At 42.0% G+C, this 27,120-nt stretch overlaps 2 protein-coding genes across 3 annotated transcripts in view; one reads left to right on the forward strand and one right to left on the reverse strand.

Moving 5' to 3' along the window:
- Window positions 1–16,688, forward strand: part of LOC101993133 (EF-hand calcium-binding domain-containing protein 1-like) — a 19,938-nt gene extending 3,250 nt beyond the window's left edge. Inside the window, exons 2-6 of one of the 2 annotated variants that reach the window (XM_013355419.2) lie at window positions 8,164–8,319; window positions 9,447–9,551; window positions 12,308–12,459; window positions 14,086–14,190; window positions 16,224–16,688. In XM_013355419.2, the coding sequence (XP_013210873.1) occupies window positions 8,164–8,319; window positions 9,447–9,551; window positions 12,308–12,459; window positions 14,086–14,190; window positions 16,224–16,280 (575 nt within the window). In that variant the 3' untranslated portion in view covers window positions 16,281–16,688. Of the gene's footprint in view, window positions 1–8,163; window positions 8,320–9,446; window positions 9,552–12,307; window positions 12,460–14,085; window positions 14,523–16,223 lie in introns of those variants that run through there. The other variant, XM_026778316.1, reaches the window with a different exon arrangement.
- On the reverse strand, window positions 16,560–27,018 carry Rbm48 (RNA binding motif protein 48). The gene is made up of 5 exons (XM_005371768.3): window positions 26,875–27,018; window positions 26,226–26,416; window positions 22,122–22,267; window positions 20,624–21,189; window positions 16,560–16,797 (listed from the first exon to the last, which is right to left on the reverse strand). Exons 1-5 carry the CDS (start codon window positions 26,983–26,985, stop codon window positions 16,720–16,722), a joined length of 1,092 nt encoding a protein of 363 aa, XP_005371825.1. The 5' UTR covers window positions 26,986–27,018; the 3' UTR covers window positions 16,560–16,719.
- Between the last annotated feature and the right edge of the window lie 102 nt (window positions 27,019–27,120).

A 27,120-nucleotide genomic window follows, 5' to 3' on the forward strand; every position in this document is an offset into this window, starting at 1 on the left:
CCTTTAATCCCAGCACTCGGGAGGCAGAGGCAGGCGGATCTCTGTGAGTTCGAGACCAGCCTGGTCTACAAGAGCTAGTTCCAGGATAGGCACCAAAACCATAGAGAAACCCTGTTTCGAAAAAAACAAAACAAAAAATACAATAATTGATCAGCAAGGATACTGTTTTTAAAATGGAATGAATTGCTGCATTTCTTCCCTTTTTCAAAAGTTTTGACATTGATTTCCAGTTCTGTTCAAAATCCTCAGACGGAATGGTTAAGCATAGCTGTGCCCTCAGGGTCCTATCCTGGCCTGACTTTTATACTTGGATTATAAACAAATCCAGGGGCATGAGAGGCGCTCACAAATGTGAGTCTTCTAATGCCACACACTGGCGTCTCTGACGGTGACAGGCTCAGAGCCTTCTCTCTGCTCCACGGGTCTCCCAGAACAGGCGTGAGCAATTTGGCTTACCTTAGGCTTCTTTAGGAGAACTTGTGCTTTAATTTTCCATAGTGTACAACGTCCTAGGCCCATAGGACAGAAGTTTCCTGGGCTTTGGTAGCCCAGTGGTTCTCAGTCCCCCTAATGCTACAACAGTAATACAGTTCCTCATGTTGTGACCCTCAACCATAAAATTATTTCTCTTGCTATTTCATAACTAGCAGATACTGGTATGGATTGTATAAAATTCTGTGAATATTTTTGGAGATAGAGGTTTGCTGAAGGGATCACAGTCCACAGGATGAGAACTGCTGGTTTAGAGCTTCTTAGAGGGAATCTTTCAAATTTATGACATAATTTATTATTATTTATATAATAATATGACCAAAGTTCTTTTATAATCAACAGCCACCAAGTGATTCAGAAAGCTAGTGACCTCACAAAGAAAATTCTTTACAACATAACTGTTGCCATTTTTTTAAGATCCATCTAGAAAGCTTTGATTTCTACACTTAATGTACATTATATCTATTAACTTTGAGCTACTTTCTAGAGTTGCATTGCCCAAAAAGGTAGGTACTGGTTATATATGACCATCTGTAAATGATCACATTTAAAATTCCATTTTCTTCCTCTCGGTAGCCACTGTTGAGTGTTCACCTATGCATGATGACTACCAAGTAGAGCAGCCCAGATGGGAACAGTATTGGGCAGGCAGCACTAAAGATGCTGTTCTACTCCCTTTTCAGAGTAATAATTGTCTAATTTTAGACCAGGCACAGAGGCAGGGAATCACCTCTGAATACTGGTGTCATGGCTGCAAATTCCATTCTCCTGGGGTTAACAGATTGAATATTAATCTCAGAACAGATTAACATCCTGTTGTCGCCTATTTCATTTGTGAAAAGGTGGTTACAAGGCAGGCAGTGGTGGCGCACACCTTTAATCCCAGCTCTCGGGATGCAGAGGCAGAAGGATCTCTGAATTTGAGGCCAGCCGGGGCTACAGATGGAGTAATGAGGACAGATTCCAAACTACACAGAGCACCCAGAAAAGAGGTGACTATATCGTGGTAGATGGGGCTCACAGTCTGTAGCCTGTGTATCTCTTATTTGAAGTACAGAGGATTGTGGAGTCGGGATAATGTGTTCTAGGGTGTCTGTTAAGCATGGACGTGGCCTCTGGTTCAGATTCTAGCACCACATAAACAGAGTGGTGGCTCACACCTATAATCCTAACACTTAAGAGGGTATAGACAGGAGGGTCAGGAGTTCAAGGCCAGCCTGAACTACAAAGATAAAAGGTAAGATTTGAAAATCATAGAAGGATCTACACTATCAGAGATGTACTGCCACCTAGATGAGTCTTTAGAGGAGGCACCAAATCCAAACTGCACTCCAATCTTGATATAGTAAGGTAAATAATTTTACAACTGTTCTAGTCATTTAATGTTTAGTCTTTTAGTATCTAGAAGTGACTCTCATCCAGCACAGTTTCTGCCTTCACAAGTGCTCCATTTTAAAGTGGCTGCTGGAAGTGTTTGCTTGCAGACGCTTCGGAACGTTACCATTCTTCTCGACACTGCTAATGACACTCACCTTACATCGCTGTGTTCAGCAGCAAGTTTTGTTTAGTTGTGTGTTTCTAACTTTGAAACCTGCATGTTTATCTCTGAAGGTATTTTGTCAGGCCCCTTGCCAAAAGTCAGAGACACTGAGCTACATCTCTGATCCACTCCTGGCAAAGGGAGGGAAACATTTAATATTTGTCCTTTGGCTCCAAATCTTTGGTTCTTAGTGTTAATGAGTTTTTAATAAAATTAACTCAGACTTACAACAGGGCCACCTCCAGGCATTTTGAGACAAAATGACATAGCAGTATTACATGGTTTGCGTACATATTTCCTAATTAGCTCTGGGTGGAAGGGTTAGAAGCTGCTTTCTCAAGTAAAAAACTAGAACTCTAGACAGGGGTAGAAAAAGGAATAATACAAGATAAGCCTGTAAATTTACTGTGTATGGTTCTGGGTGCTGATAATTCTAAATTATAGGAGAGTGAACAGCCCGCTTTCTGGCTGATAGGCTACTGGCATCTCGTTTGATGGAGCGCCATACAATCCCTTCAGAAAGGCCCTGCTCCCTATTACTACCACATTGGAGGGTAGGACTTCAACATAGAGCAGGAGGAACAGGCAAACCATAGAACGTATGTGGCCTTGGCTTGACTAACCTAAGTACCTGGAGGCAGCAGCCCTTCATCTTAGCATTACTCCCTGAAGCATGTGGTCATCGTTGAGAAAGACTTTACACATTCAATCCCGATCAGGAAAACCAAGGAAACACTGAAATTGATCACCCACTGGATCTTAACACTTAACTGGCCCTTTAAAAGGCCATTAGTGGAAAATTTGCTAAAATGCAGTACTCAGTCATCACAGCTTAAGACGTTGATACTAGAAACTGCAGGAAAAGGATATAGGAAGAGGACTTTTGTCCTTGCACCTCTTATGTAAATCTGAAACCTTCAAAAAAAAAAAGTTGGAACTGATCAATTGTGAGATGGTTTAAAGCCCACTCCAGCTGGGTGTAGCAGGGCACACCTGTCATCCCAGCTCTTGGGAGACTAAGGTAGGAGAGTCATGAGCACAAGGCAAAAAATTAAAAAAAAAAATCCATCCTATGTACTCAGAGTAAACGCACATCAGAAGAAACTGGAAGCTGTAGTTACTGCCCTCGGCAGCTGCAACTCATACATGACCCAACCTGTAAGTTACTATAGTGCTTCTGTGGCAATTACCCAACAAAAGCAGTGTATGAAGGGCAGGGTTATCTTGGCTCATGATTTAAATATACAGTCCACCATGATGGGACACCATGTCAGCAAGCATGAGAGGCAGAGACCTGCATCCCCTAGTGCATGTCCCAGAGGCCTTGTTATCTAACAAAATCTCAGTGCAGTGCTGAGTGGGATATTTCCTTCTGAGTTCTTGCTTAGAGAGTCCCCAGAACAATATATGTCATTGCCCTTCTGCTAGAACTTGATGTTCAGACTCTGTTGCTGAAGGTCTCACACACTCTGGACTTAGAGATTTCTAAGAGGACTTAAAGATCAAGTTGTAATAGCTGGATGCTTCCTCCTGCTGGCTAGCTTTCCCAGTGCCTGGGGTGCTCTTGGAGTCTTCTGGGAGAGGAAAGCTATCAACACTCTTACAATAACAACTACCCTGGCAAGATTTGTCCACTGATGCAGTGGTGGCATGAATGTTTTGGGGGTAACAATTTTCTACTTGCAGTCAAGGCCTGCTCCAGGTAGAGCCTAGTACCTAAGGGGAACCCACTGCTATCACTTTGCTGGAAGGACATGGTTAAACCACTTTCTAAATACTTGTGTTTGCACAGAATTAGTGTTGCTCTTGGTTTTCATCAGAAAAGCTCTATTACAATAGACAACAGATAACATAGAGATTCCTAACTGGCTAAAGAGCTGAAATAAAGCCTGATGGATTGATTGCTCATCCCCAAATGGCTGGTCTGTACCACCCATTCCAGGCTCAAGGAACGTTGTTGAAGAGGGGGAGACAGGAATAATAAAGAGCTGGAGGATGGGGAGATGTGTTACAAAATGAAGTCTTCCTTGACATGACATTCCTGCTACACTGATGAGCTCTGCAGTTGTGGTTGCCCACATGTCAAGACAGTCCTGCCAACATTTCATCATAGGAAGAGGAGAGGCCCATGAGGCCCCGCCCCCGGCGGGATCGGGACAGTAGTGGCTGGGGGAAGGGATATCATTCTTCAGTGGTATAGCCTACTGCTCTCTGGAGGTAAGCAACCTCCCACACAGCCAGGCAAGTAGCCCTAATTGAACTCAGTGGGGCACACAGAAAAAAGACAGTGGGAAGGGGACTTGGAAAGTTTTCAATGGGGGAGATGAGCGTAGTAGCAGGTGAAAAGGACTAAAATTCATTACATACATGTATGAACCTGTCAAAGAATTTAAGAAAAAGTTGTATGCCTGGAGTACAACTTGTAGGCAGCTCAGTCAGGAGAGCCCCTTCCCAGCACTTGTTACCACTTATATGACGCTGGGGAAGAGCACAAATCTCAGGGGGCTTTCTCAGATTTCAACTGCCTGAACCTTGCTGGTTTCTTTTACTTTGTTGATTGGGAGGAGCCTACCTCCAGGACTTGAGAGGAAATGGCAATATCACAGTAGGTATTGTCCTTCAATCAGGCCTATTTTTACTGTCTGCGAATAGCTGAAACCGTCACAAAGATCTCATTGCATTGTTTTGTCTTAGGTGTCATTGTGTAGACATAGCTGGCCTGGAACACACTCTGTACACCCAGTTTGCCTTGAACTCAGAGATCCACCTGCCTCTGCTTCCTGAGCGCTGGGATGAAAGGCGCGCACACCACCACCGCTCCAGTTCAAGTCTCTAGTTTAAAGGGTGGCTACTTAGACCTCATTTCTCTAAGGAAAATCAAAGTCATGTAGCTGGACACAATAGCACATGCCTGTAACACTAGTATTTGGGAAATTGGGGCCGTAGATCAAGAGTTTCAGTCCAGCCTGGGTTACAAAGTGAGACTTTATATCAAAAAAATAAATAAAAATAAAATACGGACAAATTTGTGACCAGGTAGCAAAATACAAATCGCTGGTTTTTCCATTCGAAAATAATTTCAAGACTGTTTTATGAAAGTGGTTGAAAACTTAAATACAGGTCTGGTTACCAGATATTGTTTGTAATATCTGCCAACACATGAGGACTGTCATCGGTGCTCCCACCAGGGACCGTGTCTGTAGTCCATGCTGCCAGCAGGCACCATGTTGAATGAGGTCTATGGTCTGTGCCGCTGCCTGAACCCATGTTGATGTTCACGGTCCATGCGCAAGTTCATGATCCAGGCTGCCACTGGCTGTTATGGGCAAGGAAGCTTCTTCTTTTGTGCTGTCGATGATGGCGGCAAAATCACAGTTGAGAATGAGAGACAACGCCATACACCCCCAAAAAGTCTAGACAGGAAGCCATTGGAGAGAACCCTTGGAAACTGTGACAGGAAGCGGAAGTGTGTGGCTTCTGATGGGGTAGGGTGGGGAAGGACTTGTCTCTAAGGGGCTGGCACTGAGAGCTTGATCCTCCTCCAAGTACACGGGCAGCACAAATTGAACTTAGTGTATTTTTTTCCTTTTTCGGAGGGCACAATGATGGGATTGGGAAACAAGTGTGATGGGGTTCATTGTGTGAAATTCCCAAATAAAAAAAATTGAGAAAAATAAGCAAAAAATAAACATTTCTGATTAAAAAAAAAAAACATCTACCAACATGCCCCATGGACCCTCTGCCACTCTTAGAACTCAGAAGCCCTGCCGGGCGGTGGTGGCGCACACCTTTAATCCCAGCACTCGGGAGGCAGAGGCAGGCGGATCTCTGTGAGTTCGAGACCAGCCTGGTCTACAGAGCTAGTTCCAGGACAGGCTCCAAAGGCACAGAGAAACCCTGTCTCGAAAAAAAAGAACTCAGAAGCCCCGAGTCAGCTGGGTGGTGGCAGCACACTCACTCGGGAGGTAGAGGCAGGCGGATCTCTGAGTTCGAGACCAGCCTGGTCTACAGAGCTAGTTCCAGGACAGCTTGCTGTGACTACCTCACAGAAAAAGGTACCAAGCCATGCGGCTAACTCAGACAAGAATTATGGGCTAATGTAAGTTATAAGAATTAATAAATAAAAAGCCTGGGCTAATGGGCCAATCAGTTTGTAACTAATGTAGACCTCTGTGTGATTCTCAGAGTTGTTACACAGAAAGACCCTATCTTGAAAAACCAAAAAGCAAGCAAACAAACAAACAAGAAAAACCCCGAGTCTTCAAACTGCCTCCTAAATAAGTGCCTGCTCCTTCAAGACCCTGCTCCAGTGACATTGCCACTTTGAATATCTCGTTTCTTAGCACTGTTGACTGAGGTTTTCTGTCCTGCCCAGTCCTGCAACCATTCAGTCCCAAAGAATCACACAGAGGTCTACATTAGTTATAAACTGATTAGCCCGTTAGCTCAGGCTTTTAACTTAGTAATTCTTATAACTTACACTAGCCCATAATTCTTGTCTGAGTTAGCCACATGGCTTGGTACCTTTTTCTGTGAGGCAGTCACATCTTGCTTCCTCTGTGGCTGGGTCATGACTGCAGACTGCAGAATCCTCTTCCCAGAATTCTCCTGTTCTCATTGCCCGGCCTCTACTTCCTGCCTGGCTACCAGCCAATCAGCATTTTATTAAACAAGTATAAAAAACAAATGTTGAGAGGGTAATACCATCGTCCTACATACAGCACGGCATCTTCCCTAGTTGATAATCCTTTGGTTTGTGATTTATAATACTTTATTTAATACTTAACAACTGGCTTAAGAGGAGCTGTCAATCACACTAGGCAAGCTCTACCACTTAGTCACTTACCTATCTCTTGACAGCCTGCAACAGCCTTCAAGGCAGGAGTCACATCTATCAGATCCCTGGTTCATCGGTGTCCCTTAAGACTTAGGCAATGAATAAAAATAACCATTACATCCTATTTCAGGGCTGCACTGGTACAATATGCTTCTATTAAGAAGCAAGGTATCTTAATTTGGTCCAGAAAATAAATGTTATTAGGCACCTTTGAAATTGCTTACTGTCTAGATCTTCAGCCACTACCCTAAGAACTACCACATTCTTCAAACATAGAGAGCCCTGCATGTTGTAAACTATTCACAAAGAAATGGTTATTCCTTTCTCCTCGCCTTCCTCCACAAACAAGGAAAGAATCAAGAAAAAGCAAAGGAAAACAAAAGTGGCAACCAGCGGTCACTTTCCACTTCAGTCCCCTCAAGTCACAGAATCAAGACATTCAAGAGATGGAAGAATCTGACATCACCCAGGACGACACTCAGCTGTTACTAGAGCGGGAACAACGAGCCATTAAGTTACCAGTTTAAGATAAGAAATAGAAACGGGGGTCAGAGAGATGTTTGATGTTTAAGAGCACTTGCTGCTCTTGCAGAGGGCCCCGGCTCACTTCACATAGTGGCTTACCACCGTCTGCAACTCCAGTTCCTGGGGATCCAATGCCCTCTTCTAGCCTCCAAGGGCACTGCACACATGTGGTACAGATATACATGCCGAGAAGATGCCATACACATAAAACCAGAATGAATCAACTTTAATAAAGAAATGGAAACAGAGTCTAGATGCTTTAACTCTTTTTTTTTCTCCTTTTTTTTTTAAAAAAAAATTTATTTATTATGTATACAGTGTTCTTCCTGCATGTCTGCCTGCAGGCCAGAAGAGAGCACCAGACCCCACCACAGATGGTTGTGAGCCACCATGTGGTTGCTGGGAATTGAACTCAGGACCTTTGGAAGAGCAGGCAATGCTCCCAACCTCTGAGCCATCTCTCCAGCCCCCCAGATGCTTTAACTCTTGTCCCCAGCCCCAGGCCTAACGCCTGGTTTCTGTCCCAACTGTACATCACCTGTGCATGCCTAAACATCACTTTCTAAGTCTGGAATGAGAGCCACTGTGTGACTATTCCAAATTTCCACTTTGAAGCCTGCAGCTCTGGTAGAAGCAAAACACTACAAACCACTCAGTAACAAATTCACATCCTATATGGACGTTTGGTATCCTAAGAACTAACCAGCTGTGACTGCATTGAATTACTCAGTGATTAACTCTGCATCCTTTTTGTCTTCTTACTTTACAGTCAAGAAAAGTGAGATTGAATGTCTCATACGCCTTTTCTGTAGCTTGGCGGAAAGGCCCAGTGGAAAGCTTGCTAATGCCAGACTAGACTGCAGCACGTTTCGGGGGATCCTACACAACATATTTGGAATGACTGATGATACGTTGATGAATAGGGGTAAGGAGTCACAACAAACTGAAACGAACCAACCCAAAACTGAACCCGTCCACAAGACTGGACTTTCAGTGCCAAACTAGAGAGGAATGATCCTGGCAGGAGAGTGCTGCACACGGCAGCCAGGGGGAATGTGAGGATGGATTTCAGTACAAGCCATGCCGAATTCTGTAGCTCATAGCAGGGAAGGTTTGAGAAATCACCACCACTGAACTAAAGAGTCTAGCGGTATCTTTTAAGGACAAACAACTGAGGGCTTTTAGTCATGAAAGTACACACCAGAGCTGTGGATCCTCAAGTCCAGTTCACCAATGTGTAAACCATTAACTGGCGTTTTTTTCTTCATATAAATGTGTCAGTAAAAAGACGACATTTTATATTGGAAGTATTTAACGTCACGTGTCTAAAACACGAAAGTGATTGGTGTATCAGTTAAGTTGTGTAGCAGATCATTAAAATATACGTTTTTTTTATAAGATTTGACACATGCATATTTGTGAAGCCAATGCCACAAACAAAATCATCAATATACCCCTCATCTCCAAAGAACAAATAACATTTGAATGTTTTTCCTTAGGATACTAAAGTTTCATTGATAACTTTAAAAATTGGACGGGCAAGATAGGTCAGCAAGTCTGGCTTCCTGAGCTGCAGTCCCCAGAAAGAAGCAACCTAAAATGGAAGAGAGCCGGTTCCACAAGGCTTCGCCCTCCACACAAGGCCAGGGTACATGTTTGTGCACTCACACGCACACAAGTGAGAAACACACAAGAAATGTTTTAACATTAGTAATTTAGTTTGAGACGTGGAAACTACAACAGGTTTCTCACAGCTTTTTATTTTTGATTATTAAACTGTCGCTAATTAGCTCTAGATCTTGGCTTTAGCAACTCCATGAAACATCACAAATGAGGATCATTATTGCTCATTGTGTGGAGTGACTATTCTGCTTTAGAAATAAAGAGAAAAGCCCACATTACCAATAACTGTGATTCTTTCAAAAGCTAACACCAAAACAGTTCCTCCTTGATTTGTAAGTAAAGTTTTCTATATAAATGGGTATGTGTGTGTGTGTGTGTGTGTCTTATAAAGCAATTACAATAGACTTACACACTCCTTTTCCTTTTCAGTGTTCTCTGTATTTGACAAAGACGGTGACAACTATATAAATACACAAGAGTGGGTTAAAGGACTGTCAGTGTTTCTCCGAGGAACTTTTGAAGAAAAGATGAAATGTAAGAAACAAGTACTGTCTTAGTGCTATGCCATCAATCCTGTGCTTCGTGGGTGGGTGCAGTGACAGAACCGGCACCCTAAAAGGGACAAGGGAGTGTTTTCTGGAGCTGGTTAACTAGAGTGACCACAGCTGGGAACATATTCAGGTTTACCCAATTTGCATATTTGTGACCACAAAGTCATAGATAGATCAAACACTTTTAAAATTGGTGGCAGCATTGGGTAGGTGGTCACAGCATAGCAGGGGACTTGTTACAAACCTCACTGGTGACATTCTTAGCTTCTGGGCTGGTGGAAACAGTCCAAAGGATTAACCGAATAGTCACCAGGATGTCAGGTCACATTCAGAGGAGAAAATAAATGGCCATTTAAAGTAGCTAAAGATAGTCTAAGGTAATTAAGCTCTAGACTCCAAGTATTCCAAAATTACTGGAGTTCTCATTAGTCAGCCTTAGTAGACGGAGCTTCTTCCAGGAATGATTGTTCACAGGTGAATGCTTATAGAACCAAACAGATGAAATCAGTGTTCTCTACAGCACCCTTGTGAAAATGCCTCATGAGGGCCAGCAAGATGGTTCGTCAGGTGAGTGCACTTGCCACCTGTCAACCTGAACGCACACACAGTAGGAAAGAACCAATTCCTGAAAGTTGTTTGCTGACCTCTATGAGCATAAATGCATGCTTACATGCATGCATAAATGTAAAAAAAATAGAAGAAAACCCACAAAAGATAAATTGGGAGACCCAGTTGTGACCCATTGCCTTTACTGAGTCTGTCATGCTCAACTGTTACAGCCCAGTTAAGAACAGCCACTAGGGTCCACTGACAAGACTAAGGTTTCTGAGCCTGTGTGAGCTCAGCAGAAAACAGGCCTTGAATGTACGCATGTGTTATTTGTTGCCTTTTCACTGAAGAAAGTGTGTGCTCCACTATAAGAGAACGAGGATGAAGCTCAACAAGCCCTAACAGCCCAGACGTTAATATCCCTCTGGTCTTCATGACTGAGGAGAGGGAAGTGAGAGCAGGCCGAAGACAATTCTAAATCAAAGGAGTGCTGGGCACTGGGACGTGTGCAGATCCGCAGCTCTGCACAGCAATAGCTCTGGTCTGCAACCCCCCTCAGGGTAATGTCCATGTCCTATGTTTTATTCCTGCTGTCAGGATTCCCTGGGATGAATTCTGGAAACAGAATAAAAACTAATTTAGATACCAGTTTTCAGAGAAACAAACTGCTTACCATGTCCATTTGCTTAAGAAAAGACTACAGAGTTCTTTGTAATGGAGCAAATTTGTGTATCTTTTTGCTGTTTCACTTGAATTGAATTTGGGACACAGAAAGAGAAGATGCCTGGAGCATAGAGGGAAGAGTGCGGGCTGCTTTCCCAGAGGACCCAAGGTTGACTCCTAGCACCCATGCTGGCTGGCTCCAGAGGATTCAACACCCTCTTCTGGCCTCTGGCAGGCACCTGCACACACCCAGCACTGTAGAGATAGGAGCAGCAGGCTGTGTTCCTGCCACCCGGGCTCCCAGCCGCCTGGCTAGCTTATGCCCCGAAATAACAACACAGAAATTGTATTCATTTAAACACTGCTTGGCCCATGAGTTCCAGCCTCTTAATGGGCCAGGCAGTGTTTAAATGAATACAGTTTGTGTGTTGTTATTTCGGGAGTAAAGCTAACCATGCAGGAGCCGGGCGGGACGAAAGCAGGCCTGTCCGCAGCTCCTTCTACACAGCACATACTCACATAAATTTTCTAATAAACGTATTTCTAAGCTAAAAATACATTAACATTTTAGAGCAGTATGTTGAATAACCAAACTTCTCTGCCATTCAACGGTTCTGTGCCCTCTGTAGTTCTCACGTTTACTATTTCATGAGGTGGCTCCCACTCTGTCACGTCTGGGAGTGCCGGGGACTGAATCCAGGGCCTCGCACATTTTAAAGCAAGCGCTCTAACCCACCCCTCACTCCAACCGTACAGGGTTCTTACACAGGTCTCACCGAGAAGTGAGAAGCTGTATCGTCGTTGTGCCACATGATTAAATAACACTAGAGATGATCTGTCTTCTCTAGTCCGCTTCCTCAAATGCTTCTGACACATTTTAGGAGAGGCTCACTCGGGGAACACTGTTTTCTACAGTGGGTTTCTTCTTAAACTTGTACGTTAGACTGTGGACTGGAGAAGTTTTAATAGATACTCATCTGACACTCGATTTTCTTCCTGGTTTTTGCCAAAACATTCAGCTACACCACTGAACTCTAAGAAAGCTACTTCACTGCTACATTCCCAGGACATGATATAGAAAGCATGGAAGTCCTCCCCAGAGAGAGGCTTGAAGATGAGGTAGATGGGCAGACCCCAGGAGATGAAGACATCCACTGTCTGGGGGAGGGGAGATCCTTTTGTGAGGATGCAGTAAAGTGAGTGCTTCATTTTTATAGTCTATATGCAGAGAATACAAACACGCCACACACGCTTACGTAAATACACATATATAACATACAAACAAAAGCTGTTTAAAAAATCCACCTCATTTATTGAAGCTTGATATACTTTGAAACCCCAAATCCAGGAACCTCTAAAGGGGTATTTAATCCTTTGGAAAGAAATTTAATAAGAAGCACTTTATTATAAAACCTCTGCAATATAGTGGATCAGATCAGTAATTGTATATGTATCATTTATTATCTTATACTGAAATAACTAATGATATCTTATTGGTTCAATTTTTGATTTCTATGTTTTATAAAGTCTGTTTTGAAGTTTATTATTTAACTGGAGATGGTTATATTTCCCGGGAAAAGATTTTTGACATGTTGAAGAATAGTCTCTCCCAGCAGTCCCCTGAAGAAGAAAATGAGGAAGGAATAAGGGAGTTGGTGGAAATAAGCCTGAAGAAAATGGTAAGCACGGGCATGGCGAAGCACTGCATTCAAGCGAGTAGCTCTGCAGAGGCATGGCGTGAGCGATGGCTGTTCCTCCGCAGCGAGTCACTTTCCTATGGACAGTTCTCACTTGATCTGCCTCAAGGAAAGTGGGTGCTCAGTACATATGGAATGGTTTGGTGATTACATAATCATTATGCAAAATAAATGTTAGTTTAATTATTTTAAAATATTACTACCAGTAAAACCTTACTAATTTTGGAGGAAGCCAGATTCAACAGATGTAAAATTTTGTGCTTTGTGTCTTCATGATTTCATTCTTTCAATTTATCCAAACCCTCATTTTAGCAAAATAACCACAATAAAAAATATTTGATCCTTACAGAGTGCTTATTACATAGCAGGCCTTCAGGGTCCTCTGTAGTATTAATTCATTTTATCCTTAGGACTACTGTCTCTACTTCTCAGATGAGAAAAACTAAAGTAGAGAAATTGTGTAGAATTAAAGCAACAAAACCTTGCAGCGGTGGCTCCTTATTACAGGAATAGTGCTGCTCACTCTTTCCTTACAAGGACCCAAAACAACAAACTCAGTGATGTTACTCAGAGAGGAAACGGTGCGTGCCTGCAATCCCAGCACTTATATGTCTGAAAGATTGCAAGTTCCAGACCAGCTGGGGTCACACTGTGAGACTATGTCTCACACACACACACACACACACACACACACACACACACACACACACACACACACACACGGGGTGGGGGGAGAGAAAGAAAGGGGGACAGGGTGAGACAGACACAGACGGGGAGAAAGATAAGGCATGCTCTTGTAAAATACTAGCGGCTGCTCAGGCTGAGTGCAGATGCTGAAGAATCACTGGCAGGAAGACCCCAAATCCCTTTCTGGAAAGGAAATGTTTATGAAATGCGCCTTTCTCTCATGGCCGCTCACACTGCTCTCTAGATCAGATTCTGAAGTTATGCACAAAAATGAAAACTCACAGACATCTCATCCAATCCAATCTGAAGCAGCAGCTTCAGATATTCAAAATTCACAGAGTTCCCCTGCCCTGGATCTCTCATAAGCCTTGTCCATAACACTTTGCTGACTCACACCCCTGCTTTCTACTGTGATTCAAGTGGACAGAACTTTACAGGCTCCCCCACACCTTCCAACTTAGCCAGATCTCAGCAGAAGCCTGGAGCCTCCATTCCATGTCCATAGCCCAGTCTGGACAGTCACTGTGATAACTCCATGTGCCTTGCCCTTAACGGCTGACCTTTCTCCTAATGAGCTCCCAAATAAAGCCTTTTGAGAAATAAAATTGTGATGAAATATCTGAGCCACATTATACTTGTATAATTGCAAAAGGGACAGTGGGATAATATAGTTCTTCCAATGTTTTCCTATTCCTCAATTCCAGTGTGTTCCTGACAGGGCTGTACTGTGTATAGCTAAGAAGACTTGGGTCAGAAGAATAAATCAGTGACTTCTATTAAAAAATACCCATAGATTTGTGTAAATAATGTCTTCAGCAGTAGGAACTTAATAGTTTTACAGGACAGTCTAGATAATTAGTTTTCTATGGCAAAATTAAAAAAGACTTGGATTATTTATCATGACTTCACCTTTCCCTCTAGGACCATGACAATGATGGCAAGATCTCTTTTGCAGACTTTGAAAAAGCGGTAAAAAAAGACAGGCTTTTGTTGGAGGCCTTTGGACCATGTCTACCAGATGCAAAGGTAGTTACAAATACTATACTTAAAGTAGATGAGAGAAAAATTTCATTAACATTATATAACGTGTGTGTGTGTGTGTGTGTGTGTGTGTGTGTGTGTGTGTGTGTAAGGTATGCATGCCATGTGCTGGCCAGTTTTATGCCAACTTGACACAACCTAGAGTCATTTCAAAGAGTGACCTGAGAAGATGCCTCCGTAAGATCGGGCTGTAGGACATTTTCTTAATTAGAGATTGATGGGGGATGGTTCAGCCCATTGTGAGTGAGGGGTTGTCATCCCTGGGCTGATGATGGTCTTGTGTTTTATAAGAAAGCAGGCTGGGCAAGCCAAAGGAACAAGCTGGTAAGCAGCACTTCTCCACGGCCTCTGCACCAGCTCCTGCCTCCAGGAGCTACTACTTTGTTTTGAGTTCCTGTTCTCATTTCCTTCAGTGATGGACTACAGTGGAGGAATAAGCCAAATGAACCCTTTTCTCCCCAACTTGCTTTTGATCATGGTGCTTCACTGCAACAATAGTAACCCAATCCAGGACATGCCACAGTGCTTGTGTGGCAGCCAGAAGACAACTGTAGGAACCTCTTCTCTCCTGTAGCCATGTGGGTCCCAGAGAATTGAACTCAGGTAGTCAGGTTTCTAAGCAAGTGCCTTTACAAACTCTGCCATCTTGCTAGCCTAGTTAAGGAAAAATCTAAAGAACTAGAAAATAATACATGATAGTCTCTCCCCTTTGTAGCTTCAACCCATTGCCAAATTGTAGACAATCATAAAGTCATCAGCCTCATTCCAGTTTGGGGCTAAAGATATTACCATTTCAGTAATTATAGTTAACAGACTTGGATTTAACTTGCTAACTCTTTGGCCAAAGAAAGGAATAAGCATGTGCCATAGAAAGAGAAAGAGGCAGGAGGCAGGCGCGCGCGCATGTGCGCGCGCGCACCCACCCACACCCACACACGCACACGCACACGCGCGCACACACACACACCAGGAACATGGAGGGGAAGGGAGGGAGAGATTGATGACAGAACATAGCTTAGCAAAAATGGACAGGACTAGGGAGACTATTTAGGATTGAGCAGCCACAGACAGTTCTGTTGCAGTGTGGTCTTGTGGTACCTCAACTGCTGTGAAGTCATCTTGAAGATGACTCCTGCCTCTTCCTCTTCCTCTTTCCCTGCTTGACAAGGCACAAGCCTATCCCTTTCCTGTCATGGCCACTACTGTGTATGAAGTGGATAACCAAACATTCTTCTCACACTCACAAAACACATCAGGAATGCATTTATGAACAGAGAACCGACATAACAGCTCCTCCCATGAAGGCCAGAAGAGAAGTTTCTGGACTGCCACACAGCAAACTACATGGAAAATTATCTTCTTAACCATTTTTAGCAGTACAACCCACTCTCCAAACCCTTTTCCTCCTGTGAAGATACAATTCAGCACCAATGAAGAACTCCTCATTCCCCTCCCCTCATGGTTGCACACTGCATTTACCAGGGTCCAGAGGTAGAGACATAACGCTTCCTGTCTGAGCAGCCTGATTCAGAAAGCATTTGTTCTTTCCAGCTGTGTTTAGGCTGTTAATAGACTTTTTACCTGAGATTCCAGCACAGCAATCTATATAACCACCTCTTGTAAACGGAGAACCTAATCCCTTGTTGGCGATTTCCTGTAGCATCATCCAGCCCTGAAAAGCCATACTGGCAGAGCTGACAGCACCGCCTTATCTTATGACACGGTCAGGCACAAGTCACTGAAGAAGGTCCTTAGGGACAAGAACCAACATACATACAGCACACGGTGCCTTCTCAGTTTACTTTTCCCAGTACAGAAGATAGAAACAGCCTGCACAAATCTACTGGTCCACTGACAGAAGAAGAGTGCAGATATGCTGACAGGGTAGAGACCTAGAGTTTCCAAAGTTAATTCGTTTTTAGATTACCGTAATTCATGTAAGTTATTCTCAGAAGCTACACTAGCATGTGTATTTCTAGATCTCTGCTCTAACATGTATCGGCATTTTTCCTTTACAGAACTGCCTTCATTTTGAAGCTCTGATATTCAGAAACAATCTGACTACTAGTTTTTGAACACGAATTGCTCAATACCTGCATTTATGTCAGATCTGGTTGCATTACAGATTGTTATATTCATTTCAAACAATATAAATACAGTGTGAAAATAATAGTTTCTGCTACATTGAGTGTAAATCCAAAAAGGATATACACATTTGCACACAGCTTAAAAAGAAATACAAAAAAATTAGTTTACTTTAAAACACCAGCAGTAAGATACTGTAAATAATTAAAATGCTGAACACAAAAAAACAAAACAAACAGAAAACAAAAGGATCTCTCCAGAAAATATCATTTTAGCTTGGTGTGGTAGTACACACCTTTAATCCCAACACCCAGTGGCAGAGGCCCAAAGCCAACCTGGTCTACACAGAGAGTTCCAGCCAGCAACAGCTACCCAGTGAGACCCTGACTCAAAAAGAAAAAAGAAAGAGAAGCCTAACTTGCTGGCAAGCTATATTCTTCTTCTTTGTTTTCGTGGGTGACTTGTATACGTATCTTCCTCTGGAGTCTTTGGCACAGATGAAATCACCTGGTTTAAGAAGAAGAAAAACCACTCAGCAGTAGACAGCAACAGATAGTAACAACTGGACAGAAATAAGTGAAATGTAGACTAAAAGAACAATACACAGGAACATCCAAATACGGACTTATTTCCTGACACAAGTAAGATTAACAAACTAAGAGCGGGAGGGAAGGGAGAAAGGTGGGGAGAAAGTATAAACACACCAAAACAAACTAATCAATCAACCAAAAAAACAAAAAACCAGGAAGGTTTTAACAGATTCCAGTGAAATTCAGAAAATCATTTGGAAATTCTTTGAAAACATATTTCAAAAACCTGGAAAGTCCAAAGAAATGGATAAATTCCTAGGCAATATATTGACGGACCAGCCCGAACCTTCTTAAGATGAGAAACTACCTTGTTACAAAGTCAAAAAAGGTTCATTCCTGTTTTCTATAAAACTTGTATTTGACCATGTCTTCACCCATATTCTGGAATTTGACATGCTCCAGACCTTATTCCTTGACCTCTATCTTGTGAGATGTTTTGCTCAATAATTTTGAGATGTTCTGCCAAATTCCTACATAACCAAAATTCCTGTGGAAACCCTCGAACCTTGACAACCCCCTCGCCTTGCAGATCTTGAACTATATGAATTCTACTCTCTATTATGTTCAATGCTATTTTTGGTATGAATCTCACTCAATTATATTCAACGCTATTTTCTCAACCCTGCTTTAGGAAGACAGCCCTGTCTGACAGAAAACAAAGCTTGCTTAATTCAACTAAAAGAATTTGGGTAATGGTCTTTACCCTCATTTGGTGGGATTACTATTATGATCTTTTAAAATTAACTCAAGAAGATTAAAGTATCAATAAAAGTCCCTAGAAAAGTAATGTCCAAGACCAATGGATTCACTTCTGAATTCTACTAACCCTTAAAGAAGAACTAACACCAATGCTCCTCTAACTAGTTAAATTGGCAGAACATTATCTAACGCATTCTAAGAAGCCAGCATCAGCCTGATAACAAGTCATACAGGAACCAACAAACAAGAAAACTATAGCCCAATTCCTCTGATCAACATAAAAGTAAAAAGTTTTCAATAAAATTATTGCAAATGGACAGGGGCAGGAGCAATGGCTGAGTGGTTTATAGCACTGCCTGCTCTTCCAGAGGTCCAGAGTTCAATTCCCAGCCAACCACATGGTGGCTCACAACCATCTGTAATGAGATCCGGTGCCCTATTCTGGCCTGTGGGCATACGTGCAGACAGAACATTGTATACATAATAAATAAATAGATTATTGCAAATTAAAGAACACATTAAGATCATATAACCACAACAAAGCTAGTTCACTCCTAGGATTTCCAGGAAGGCCCCCACATAGGAAACACAGCACATAGAATCAAGAACAGAAATTACGTGTTTATCTTGGTACATATTAGAGGAAGACACAGAATTTTCTTTAATATCAGAAATGAAGACAAGGGTGTCCATTTCTTTCCATCTTATTCAATTTAATATCGTGAGTCTAAGTCAGAGCAAAAAGACAAATATAAACAGAAAAGAAAATGTCAGATTATTTCTATTTGTAGACTACACAACCTTATACTTAGAAGATTCTAAAGTCTCATCTAGAAAACTCTTATGATAAGCAGTTTCATCAAAATATACAAAAATCAATAAAAGTAGCTTTTCTATAAAGCAATGAACTTGCCAAGAGAAAAAAAAATCCCATTAATAACAACAACAAAACCAAATGGCTGGGAAGACAGCTCAGGTGAAAGGTCCTTGCCATGCAAACACGGACCTGTGCTCAGATCTTCAGCCCCAGGTCAAAAGGCTGGATGCAGTAGTGTACACCCGAAAACGTGCATGCACACAAACAAGCACACGTATGCACACGTGAGCACGCGCACACACACACACACACACACACACACACACACCTGAAGATGGATTACGGACCTTAAGTAACAAACTCCGAGGCAGACAGATGAACTCCAAACAGACAAACTGCATGGAACTGAAGGGCACAGAGATAGATTGCGGAATGGGGATCTCGGCTAACTAAACAAGTAAGGAGTTAATAATGAGAATCTCTAAGAACTGTAAAAGTCATAAAGTAAAAAAACCCAAGTCATCCAGTTAATAAATAAGCTAATGAGTTGAACAGATTTCAAAAGAAATACATGTGGCCAATAAATATTTGAAAGTGTTCAACATCATTAGCCATCAGTGAAATGCAAATGAACATATCACATATCTCTAAACAAATGCAAATGAAAACTAGGTTGGGATTTCACCAGACAGAACAGCTACAATGAAGAAAACAAACAGGATACAGACAGACACTCTGGTTTTACTGGGTTGTTTTTGTTTTTGCTGTTGTCTCAATGTGTAACTTCTTGGGCTGGCCTGATCTGGCATGCACTATGTAGACTAGAGGTCTGTCTACTTCTGCCTGCTGAGTCTGCAACCATCAAATTTTTAAGCATTTGTAATAACTGATAAATTTAAAGACAGGACTGTTCAGTGTGAGAGATGAAAAAAAAATTGGAAAAACTATCATAAAAATGGTACAATTTTCAACTCCCAGGAGGGCCGGGGGAGGGATGAACACTAAATACATGTTATTATTCCATTACCCAAAGTTACTATTAATAGTAGGTCAAAAGCACTATTAAGAACATCTTGATTTGAAATGGGAGAATACTAGAAGCTGTGGTAAAGTATTTCTTTTTGTTGTTCTTTTATTTCCATGTATGAGATGTAGACTTTGCACTTTAAAAAGCGGTCAGCCCTGACTGAGACAGCTGTCACCTGTGTCTACGGCGCAGTTCAGTGCACCTGGGGGCCCGGGGATATACTGTGCAAACACACACCGACACAATTTGGTAGTTAAACATAAAATCCATGTTCATACACTTACTATCTGAAGCGAGTCCTCATCCTTTACCAAATAATAACCATTAGGTGAAAACAAAACTCTTTTAAAGAAATGAGGTCAGTGTAGCCTCTCTTAGTCACACTGCCAAACGGGAGAGGAACCGTGCGAGCAGGGCTGTGTATCCGGGAGTTAGCCGTGAGAACGTGCCGCGTCCCTCCATGGACGGTTTCTACAAGGCCTAGCTCCACTCCACAAAAGGAAAGCTTTCATAAGCTACTTCATATGTTCACTTCCTATGTAAATAACGGGAAAAGACAATCTGATTTCCAGCGAGTTCAACTCTTTGAGGTTCATACATAAAGTGTCAAGTGTAGGGCAACTGACAACTCGGTTTTTAGAAATCTCAACTTGGGGCTGTGGGTGTGGTAGGGATGGGGCACCTGCCTAACACACGTTCTGTTCCCCCAAAAATTAATTAACTAATTAATTAATCAAAATAATTCCTTCTTTTATGGATATCTACCATAAAAACATTTTGACTTTGATGTTATCTGCAGTAACTTTGAATTTAAGAGAACTAACTGATTATAACTGTTAATTTTAGCTTCTGCTATACTACCTAGGGAACTTTAAAAGGGAAGGAGAGACAACATCTGGAATCTACTCTCACAGTCCGATTGACTGGAACATTTAGTATTTTGTGCCTACACACTGACATAAAATATATCTGTTTGTTGTTAAGTGAAGAATTACTGCCAAATAAAATAAATATTAATCATGTCATTTTGGAAAATAAAGGTGGGAAAATACATCAAAATCAAGAAGTAAGACAAATAATTTTAGTTCCTCCAAATAATTTCCTATACAGTTGTTTGTTCTCAACTAAGTTATCTCAATATAAGAGAAAATATAAGGAAATATAAAAATATAAAAAATGTATAAGAAAAAAAACCCTCACCTCTTTAAGTTTACTCCGAATTAAGTTTGCCGTGGTGTTCAAGGAGTCATCCTGCAGATCCACTGTGGGGAGACCTGGTAACTTAGGTCCAATCACAACCTCGTTCCTGCTTGTGTTTGTTTCAGAAAAAGTCCCGAGTTCACGATCACAGTCTCTCCTTCTTTTCCTTTCCTGCAGCTGTGTTGTCCTAGGCATAAATCTGCTGACTGACTCTGAGGTAGTAACAGCCTCTTGCACACTAGAGCAAGGTAGTGCATTTTTGTAAGTACTCGTCTGTAGTTCTGGGGAAAAGGCACTGTACTTACAGTGCTCTGATAGTTCACCATGGTTCCTGCTGCCACTACAGAAGTCTGATGCTCTGTCCACATGGTCCCCAGGTAAACAAGTGGTTTGGGAGGTAAAATAGCACAAAGGCAATTCACAAGAATAAGGAAGACAAGGACTTGAATTCTCAGAAGTGTTCAAAGCAGCTGTAGAAAATCCGGGTATATGTGAATGAAAATCTTGTCTAGAATCTTTTGTTCCTTTTTGTTCTGGAACCAGTTTCTTCTTTGTCAAGTAATAATCTTCAAAGTTATATTTTTAAAAGTTGACAGAACAGTAAACAAATGGTTCATTAATTATTTTGGTCATTCAGAATCTTGTAATTCTATAAACAACTTGATGTTAGCAAGCTCTGCTCCCAATATTACACTTCTAGAACAGGGAATACATGATAAGATCTAAGGGCCTTTGAAAGGATACAAAGGGGGTAGCATGCCAAGCTTCCCTTGTCCTTGCTTTCCCTACTCATCGACTACATTTTCTCATTCATCTATCTAGACTGTCTCACTGCTCCTCTCGAGTCTCCTTGTCTCCCTACTTAAAAGATAATAAAATCTGTTCTTTTACATTTTCCACTACCTGTAATCTTAGAGAGTTTCCCATGCCATTGCATAGAAAGCTTGTATAGTTTCAGAATATTCTACTATATAGATAAACCATGTTTAGTTCCTACTTGTGACAGGAACAACTGAGCTGGGCACGAAGCCATCTGAACTTTCCCATGATGAGGAGCACTTCTGAGCAGCCGACAAATCAAAACTGCTTCACGCTGCCTGCATGTCAGACGCTGGGTGCATTGGCACGGGACACAGCACTGTCCTGGTCCCTCTCACTGAAACCTTGGCACATTGGTTACCCCCTAGGACTTACAGCCCCTTAAACACAATGAATGACAATTTCATTCTCTAGCTGTTTAAACATATAGCCTGGCTTGCCCTGCCATCCTTTTCACTCCCCTTCTGGAGAGCACTTATAAAATTCAAACACCTCTCACATCCTGTAAGAAATAAATAGTTCATGAACCAACTTCTCTCCCTTCCTTGTCAAGACTGTACAGAACCCTGTGGTTAAAGACACCAAAGACCATGACTGAGCAGAAACTCTACAATGACACACATCCCTAGCAATGCCTGATATACAGAAGCTGTTAAAAAAAAAAACAGACTTTCCGTACCTTTGCTTTTAGTAGCTCTTGCAATATAAGCCTTTCTTTCTTCTAACTTTTGTCTAGTTTCTTCAACTGTCTCAAATTCTGGAGCATAGCACACATGAAGTAACCCACCAAAGAAACTCTGTTCATCCATCTTTTTCTTAGCTATCCTAAAAAGAAATACATAATTTAAAGAGTATTTGAAAGGAAAATACATAAATTACATAGCTTAAAAAAACATTGCTTTACTATTTTTATTTATGCCCTATTCGTAGGTGTATGCCTCTGCATGTGGGTATGTGCACCCGAGTACAGTTGCCCAAGAAGGCCAGAGGTGATAAAACCCCTGGAACTGGAGTTACAGACAGTTGTGAACCACCTGACACGGGTGCTGGCAACCGAACTCCAAACCTGCGTCCTCTGTAACAGCAATAATTCTGTGTCTTCTCCAGTCCCTAGATCCATTTTTTTTTTTTGAGACTGGGTTTCACTATGTAGGTTTGGCTGTCCTGAATTTACTGTGTAAATCAGGCTGACCTTGAACTCACAGAGATCTGCCTGCCTCTGTCTACCAAGTACTGGGATTAATGGTGTGTACTACCATATCCAGAAAGTTATTAATATTATTATTATTTATTTTACTATTTTTAATGTGTACGTGCGTGCAGAGGCTCTGGCTTGGAGCTAGAGTTTACAGACATGACCTGGTTGCTAAGAATCGAACTCAGGTCCTATAGAGGAGCAGTACATGCTCTTAATTGCTGAGTCATTCACCCAGTCATGGCTTTTTAATCTAAATTTACCTAAGATAAAAGTTTAACAGGAATTCCATAGATTTAAGTGTGTGTGTGTGTGTGTGTGTGTGTGTGTGTGTGTGTATGTGTGTATGGGGGGGTGGTAAAATGCTTTGTTTCTGGATGACCACACTGACCCGGCAAGTACTCCTAATAAAAAGATTTATCAGCCGGGCTATGGTGGTGCATGCCTTTAATCCCAGCACTCGGGAGGCAGAGGCAGGTGGATCTCTCTGAGTTCGAGGTTACCCTGGTCTACAATAGCTAGTTCCAGGACAGGCTCCAAAGCTACAGAGAAACCCTGTCTCAAACCCCCCCCCCAAAAAAAAGATTTATCCTATTATTTATTTACTTGTAAGTATGTGTTCTGTACATGTGTGGACAGACACACACAGAAAGAGACCAAAAAAGGCCATTGGATCATTTGGGGCTTGAGATACAAGTCACTGTGAGCAACCTGACAAGGGTGCTTGGGAATTAAACCCCAGTTACCTGAAAGAGCAGCAAGCTATCTTAACTACTGAGTAATCTCTCCAGCCCCAAATTATTCTTCCTTTTCTTCTAATAATCATCTCAATGGATTTTCAGCTAAGCAAGACACACTTACTTACACTTTTAAAAAACTAACTCAGGATCCACTGGTTAGCCTGAGTTATAGAACTTGTAAGCAAAATAAAACTTAGTAAACTAGCAAATGATTTAGCATGTAAAGGTACTTGCCACAAATACTGATATCCTGAGCTTAATCTCTGGAAACCACTTGGCAAGAAAAAGCTGTCTTTGTACACACACCATGGTGTGCGCTCCTAGACAAATACTTCTATGAATGAGTGAAAATACTGAATATATTAACTGTAGTATGAGGTGCGGGCTGCGTCCCGCCACCCGGCTAGCTTAGCCCCTGAAATAACCACACGGAAATTGTATTAATTAAATCACTGCCTAGCCCATTATATCTAGCCTCTTCTTGGCTAACTCTCACATCTTGATTCAAACCATTTCTAATAATCTGTGTTCACCACGAGGTTGTGGCTTACCGGGAAAGATTCAGCATGTCTGACCTGGCAGCTTCATGGCGGGCAGCTCTCTCACTCTGCCTTCTTTCTCCCAGCATTCAGATCTGTCTACTCTGCCCACCTAAGGACTGCCCTATCAAAAGGCCAAGGCAGCTTCTTTATTCAACCAATGAAATCAACACAAATACAGAAGGACCTCCTACACCATATTAACAACTACTCAATGCAAAATTAAGAACTGTGTTCCTTCTGGGTTGAGAGAGATAGCTAAGGGGATAAGAACACTGGCTGCTAGTCCAGAGGACTCAGGTTCAATTCCCAGCGTGGCAACTCACAATAACTTGAGTTCCAGGGATCTGATGCCCTCTTCTATTCCACAGGGTCCTGCATGGATATGGGTGTATAAACTCACACTACCACACCACATACACATAAAAACAAAAGAGAAATAACTAATTTAAAAAGGATTTTATTCACTCAAGAAATACTAAACACCTATGCTGAAGCAAGCACTATAATAAGTTAACTCAGTACTTCTGAATCTACAGATAATTATTAATGCTTATGCTATAAATGCTTCACTTAAATTGTTATCTTATAACCATCTTATGATGAAACCAAGGCACCAGGAAATTGGTAACTGGATCATGTTTATACATTCATTTACAAAACCAGGGTTCAATTGGGATGGCTAACTCCAGAGTCAACTCTATCAGTTCTGTGGAGATACAAAAAACGCACTACTCCATATGGTTTCCTAACCATGAGGAGCTGGCCAACTGGTGCAAAAGATACACAGTCTTTGAAGTCAAGTGCTTTTGTGGTGGGCTATGAAACACCAAGCAAAGAAACAGGAGGGGCTGGAGAGATGCTTTGATGCCAAGAGCACTCGCTGGTCTTATAGAAGAGCAGATTAAAATCCCAGGACCCGTACTGGGTGACTCACAACCACTAATGACTCCAGCTCCAGGGAATGTGAAGTCTTTCTCTACTATAAAAATATATGAACGGCAAAAGTCAGGGAAAGATATGTTCTTGAATCAGGTTAGTGATTAAAAAGAAAAAAATGGCTAAGGTGAACTAGAGAGAGTGCACCGTGGGTACAACACTTGCTTAAGCTTTGGTGTCTAGGTTCAGATCCCCGACAGCCACATAAAGCTGGGCACTGCTGCATACCTACAATCCTGGTGCTGGTGAGGGAGAGAGAGGAGATACCAACAAATCTAGTTGATGAGCTTCAGATTCAATAAGAGAGCCTGTCTCAAAAAAATATGATAGAGCCTATGACTTTAAATCTGGTAGAAGGGTAGCTGGAGTCAGGAGGAAGCTTTGAGTTCTAGGTCAGCCTGGTCTACATAGCCAGTTCTAGGCTAGCCAGGGCTACATACAAAAAACTTGTCTCAACAAATAAATAAATAAAGGTGGGGAACAACTGAAGAAGGCACTTGGCATTGGCTTCTAGCCTACACACACACACTCTTCCCCCCACAAAAGGGTGAACACTGAAATAAAGCATTGTTGACTTCAATCTTTTTGGAACACAAGGTTTATGTCATTTGTAAGTATTAAAAAGAAGTTGATTGATATAGAACCATAACAATAAGAATTGGCACTGCTAATATTTACTCTTAATAGGAGGTACCAGTCTAATGCCTTTACATAAGTTATTTCATTTCCTTCACCCTCAGGGACCCTCAAAAAGCAGACCTTTTTGCCACGTTGATTTTTAAGAAGAGGAAAAAATGTGCTTAGCAGTATTAAAAACAAAAACAAACAAACAAAAAAAACCCAAAACAACAACAACAAAAACTTTCAAAGTAATGAAGACATAGGACTGGAAATTCACTGCAGATCATTCTGAATCTACCATACTACAGGTTCAAAAACAGTTATGCACAGATATGAGAGGATGGAAAGAAAAGCACAATTATAAGAGGAAAGAGATAGTATCTTTTTAAAGTTAGCCTTTTAAAACTTTGGAGGAAGAGCCAGGGCTCTAAGTGACTGTTGGGCTGCTTGACTAGCGCAAGTGAAGCCTGGAAAGGTAAAACACAAACAGGAAGCCGGCAGGTGGTGGCACACACCTTTAATCCCAGCACCCGTGAGGCAGAGGCCAGCCTGGTCTACAGAATTAGTTTCTGGACAGCCAGGGCCACACAGAGAGACCCTGTCTTGAACTCCCCCTAAAACAAACAAACAAACAAACAGGAAGATGGAGGGTGATAAGTGTTTGTGTGATTTGGGTATGTTTCGGAAAACCCTGGGGCCAAAAAGACAGCAACAGTACAAGGCATGGGCACTGCTTAACTTGTACATACCTTGCACTTTGTAATTTCACAAATTTAATAAGATAAACTTCTGTAAAATCTTCCGCTGGGTATTCATCTAGAGCGTTATACTGTTCAATCGCACCATACAGTGCAAATCGTTCAACTAATTCCTTCATGGCCCCCACTGCAGGCACGCCTTGTATTAATAAGTACTGAGATTCCAAGTTGATTGTATATACCTTTAAAAAAAAAAAGTCTCGTTAAATGCACCCCACAGACAAACCTTTGGCAAATCTGTCCCCGACTCTTTTTTTTTTTTTTAATGGAACTTTTTCTGCCCAATCCAGTCTGTAAAACATATACACAAAACTGTCACTCTTCTGGACTAAAGCATAACACACACCACATTAGGGTATCTGACTATACTATTTAATAGACCTTTTTCCAGAAGCTGACTCCAGAAAAGAACTCACTCCGTGCTCGTCCTGTGAGAAGCGCTATTGTAAACACGTAGAATACAAAACTAAAAATCGTGTTTTCGTGGAGTAGCGGTCTAGTAAGTAGCTGACCGAGAGTAGTGATAATATTTGGGTCCTAGTGCCGCGTCGACTCAGAGAGGAGGCTCAGACAGCATCCCTGTTACGCTTTCTGGAGGCTGGCCATGCCCAGGAAAGCTAGGAAACCGAAGTGACTCTACCTTGACCGCACGAGGGCGTCGGCTCTCCCGGTATTTGGCCCGCGAATCACACACGGCCGTCTGGACGTGGTGGTCGAACACGCAACCCGGCTTGCCGTCACTGAACGCCATCTCGCCGGCTGCAGTCCTGGGCGCCAGAACAACATCCGCCGGATGCGCTCCTCTGTGTCCAATAAGAGAGCAGAATGGGCCGAGCGTGCTTAGATTGGCTGGACCGTCGTCTCCTGAGAGCGAGAATTCGGTCTG

The sequence above is a fragment of the Microtus ochrogaster genome, unplaced genomic scaffold, assembly GCF_000317375.1.
Source record: "Microtus ochrogaster isolate Prairie Vole_2 unplaced genomic scaffold, MicOch1.0 UNK126, whole genome shotgun sequence".
NCBI classification, from domain to species: Eukaryota; Metazoa; Chordata; class Mammalia; order Rodentia; family Cricetidae; genus Microtus; species Microtus ochrogaster.

Coding starts and splice junctions, on each gene's coding strand:
- Rbm48 (XM_005371768.3), bottom strand. CDS start 26,985: ATGGCGTTCAGTGACGGCAAGCCGGGTTGCGTGTTCGACCACCACGTC. Junction 22,268..26,225: donor GTGAAATTACAAAGTGCAAG/GTATGTACAAGT, acceptor ATTTCTTTTTAG/GATAGCTAAGAAAAAGATGG. Junction 21,190..22,121: donor AAGAGCTACTAAAAGCAAAG/GTACGGAAAGTC, acceptor ATAACTTTGAAG/ATTATTACTTGACAAAGAAG.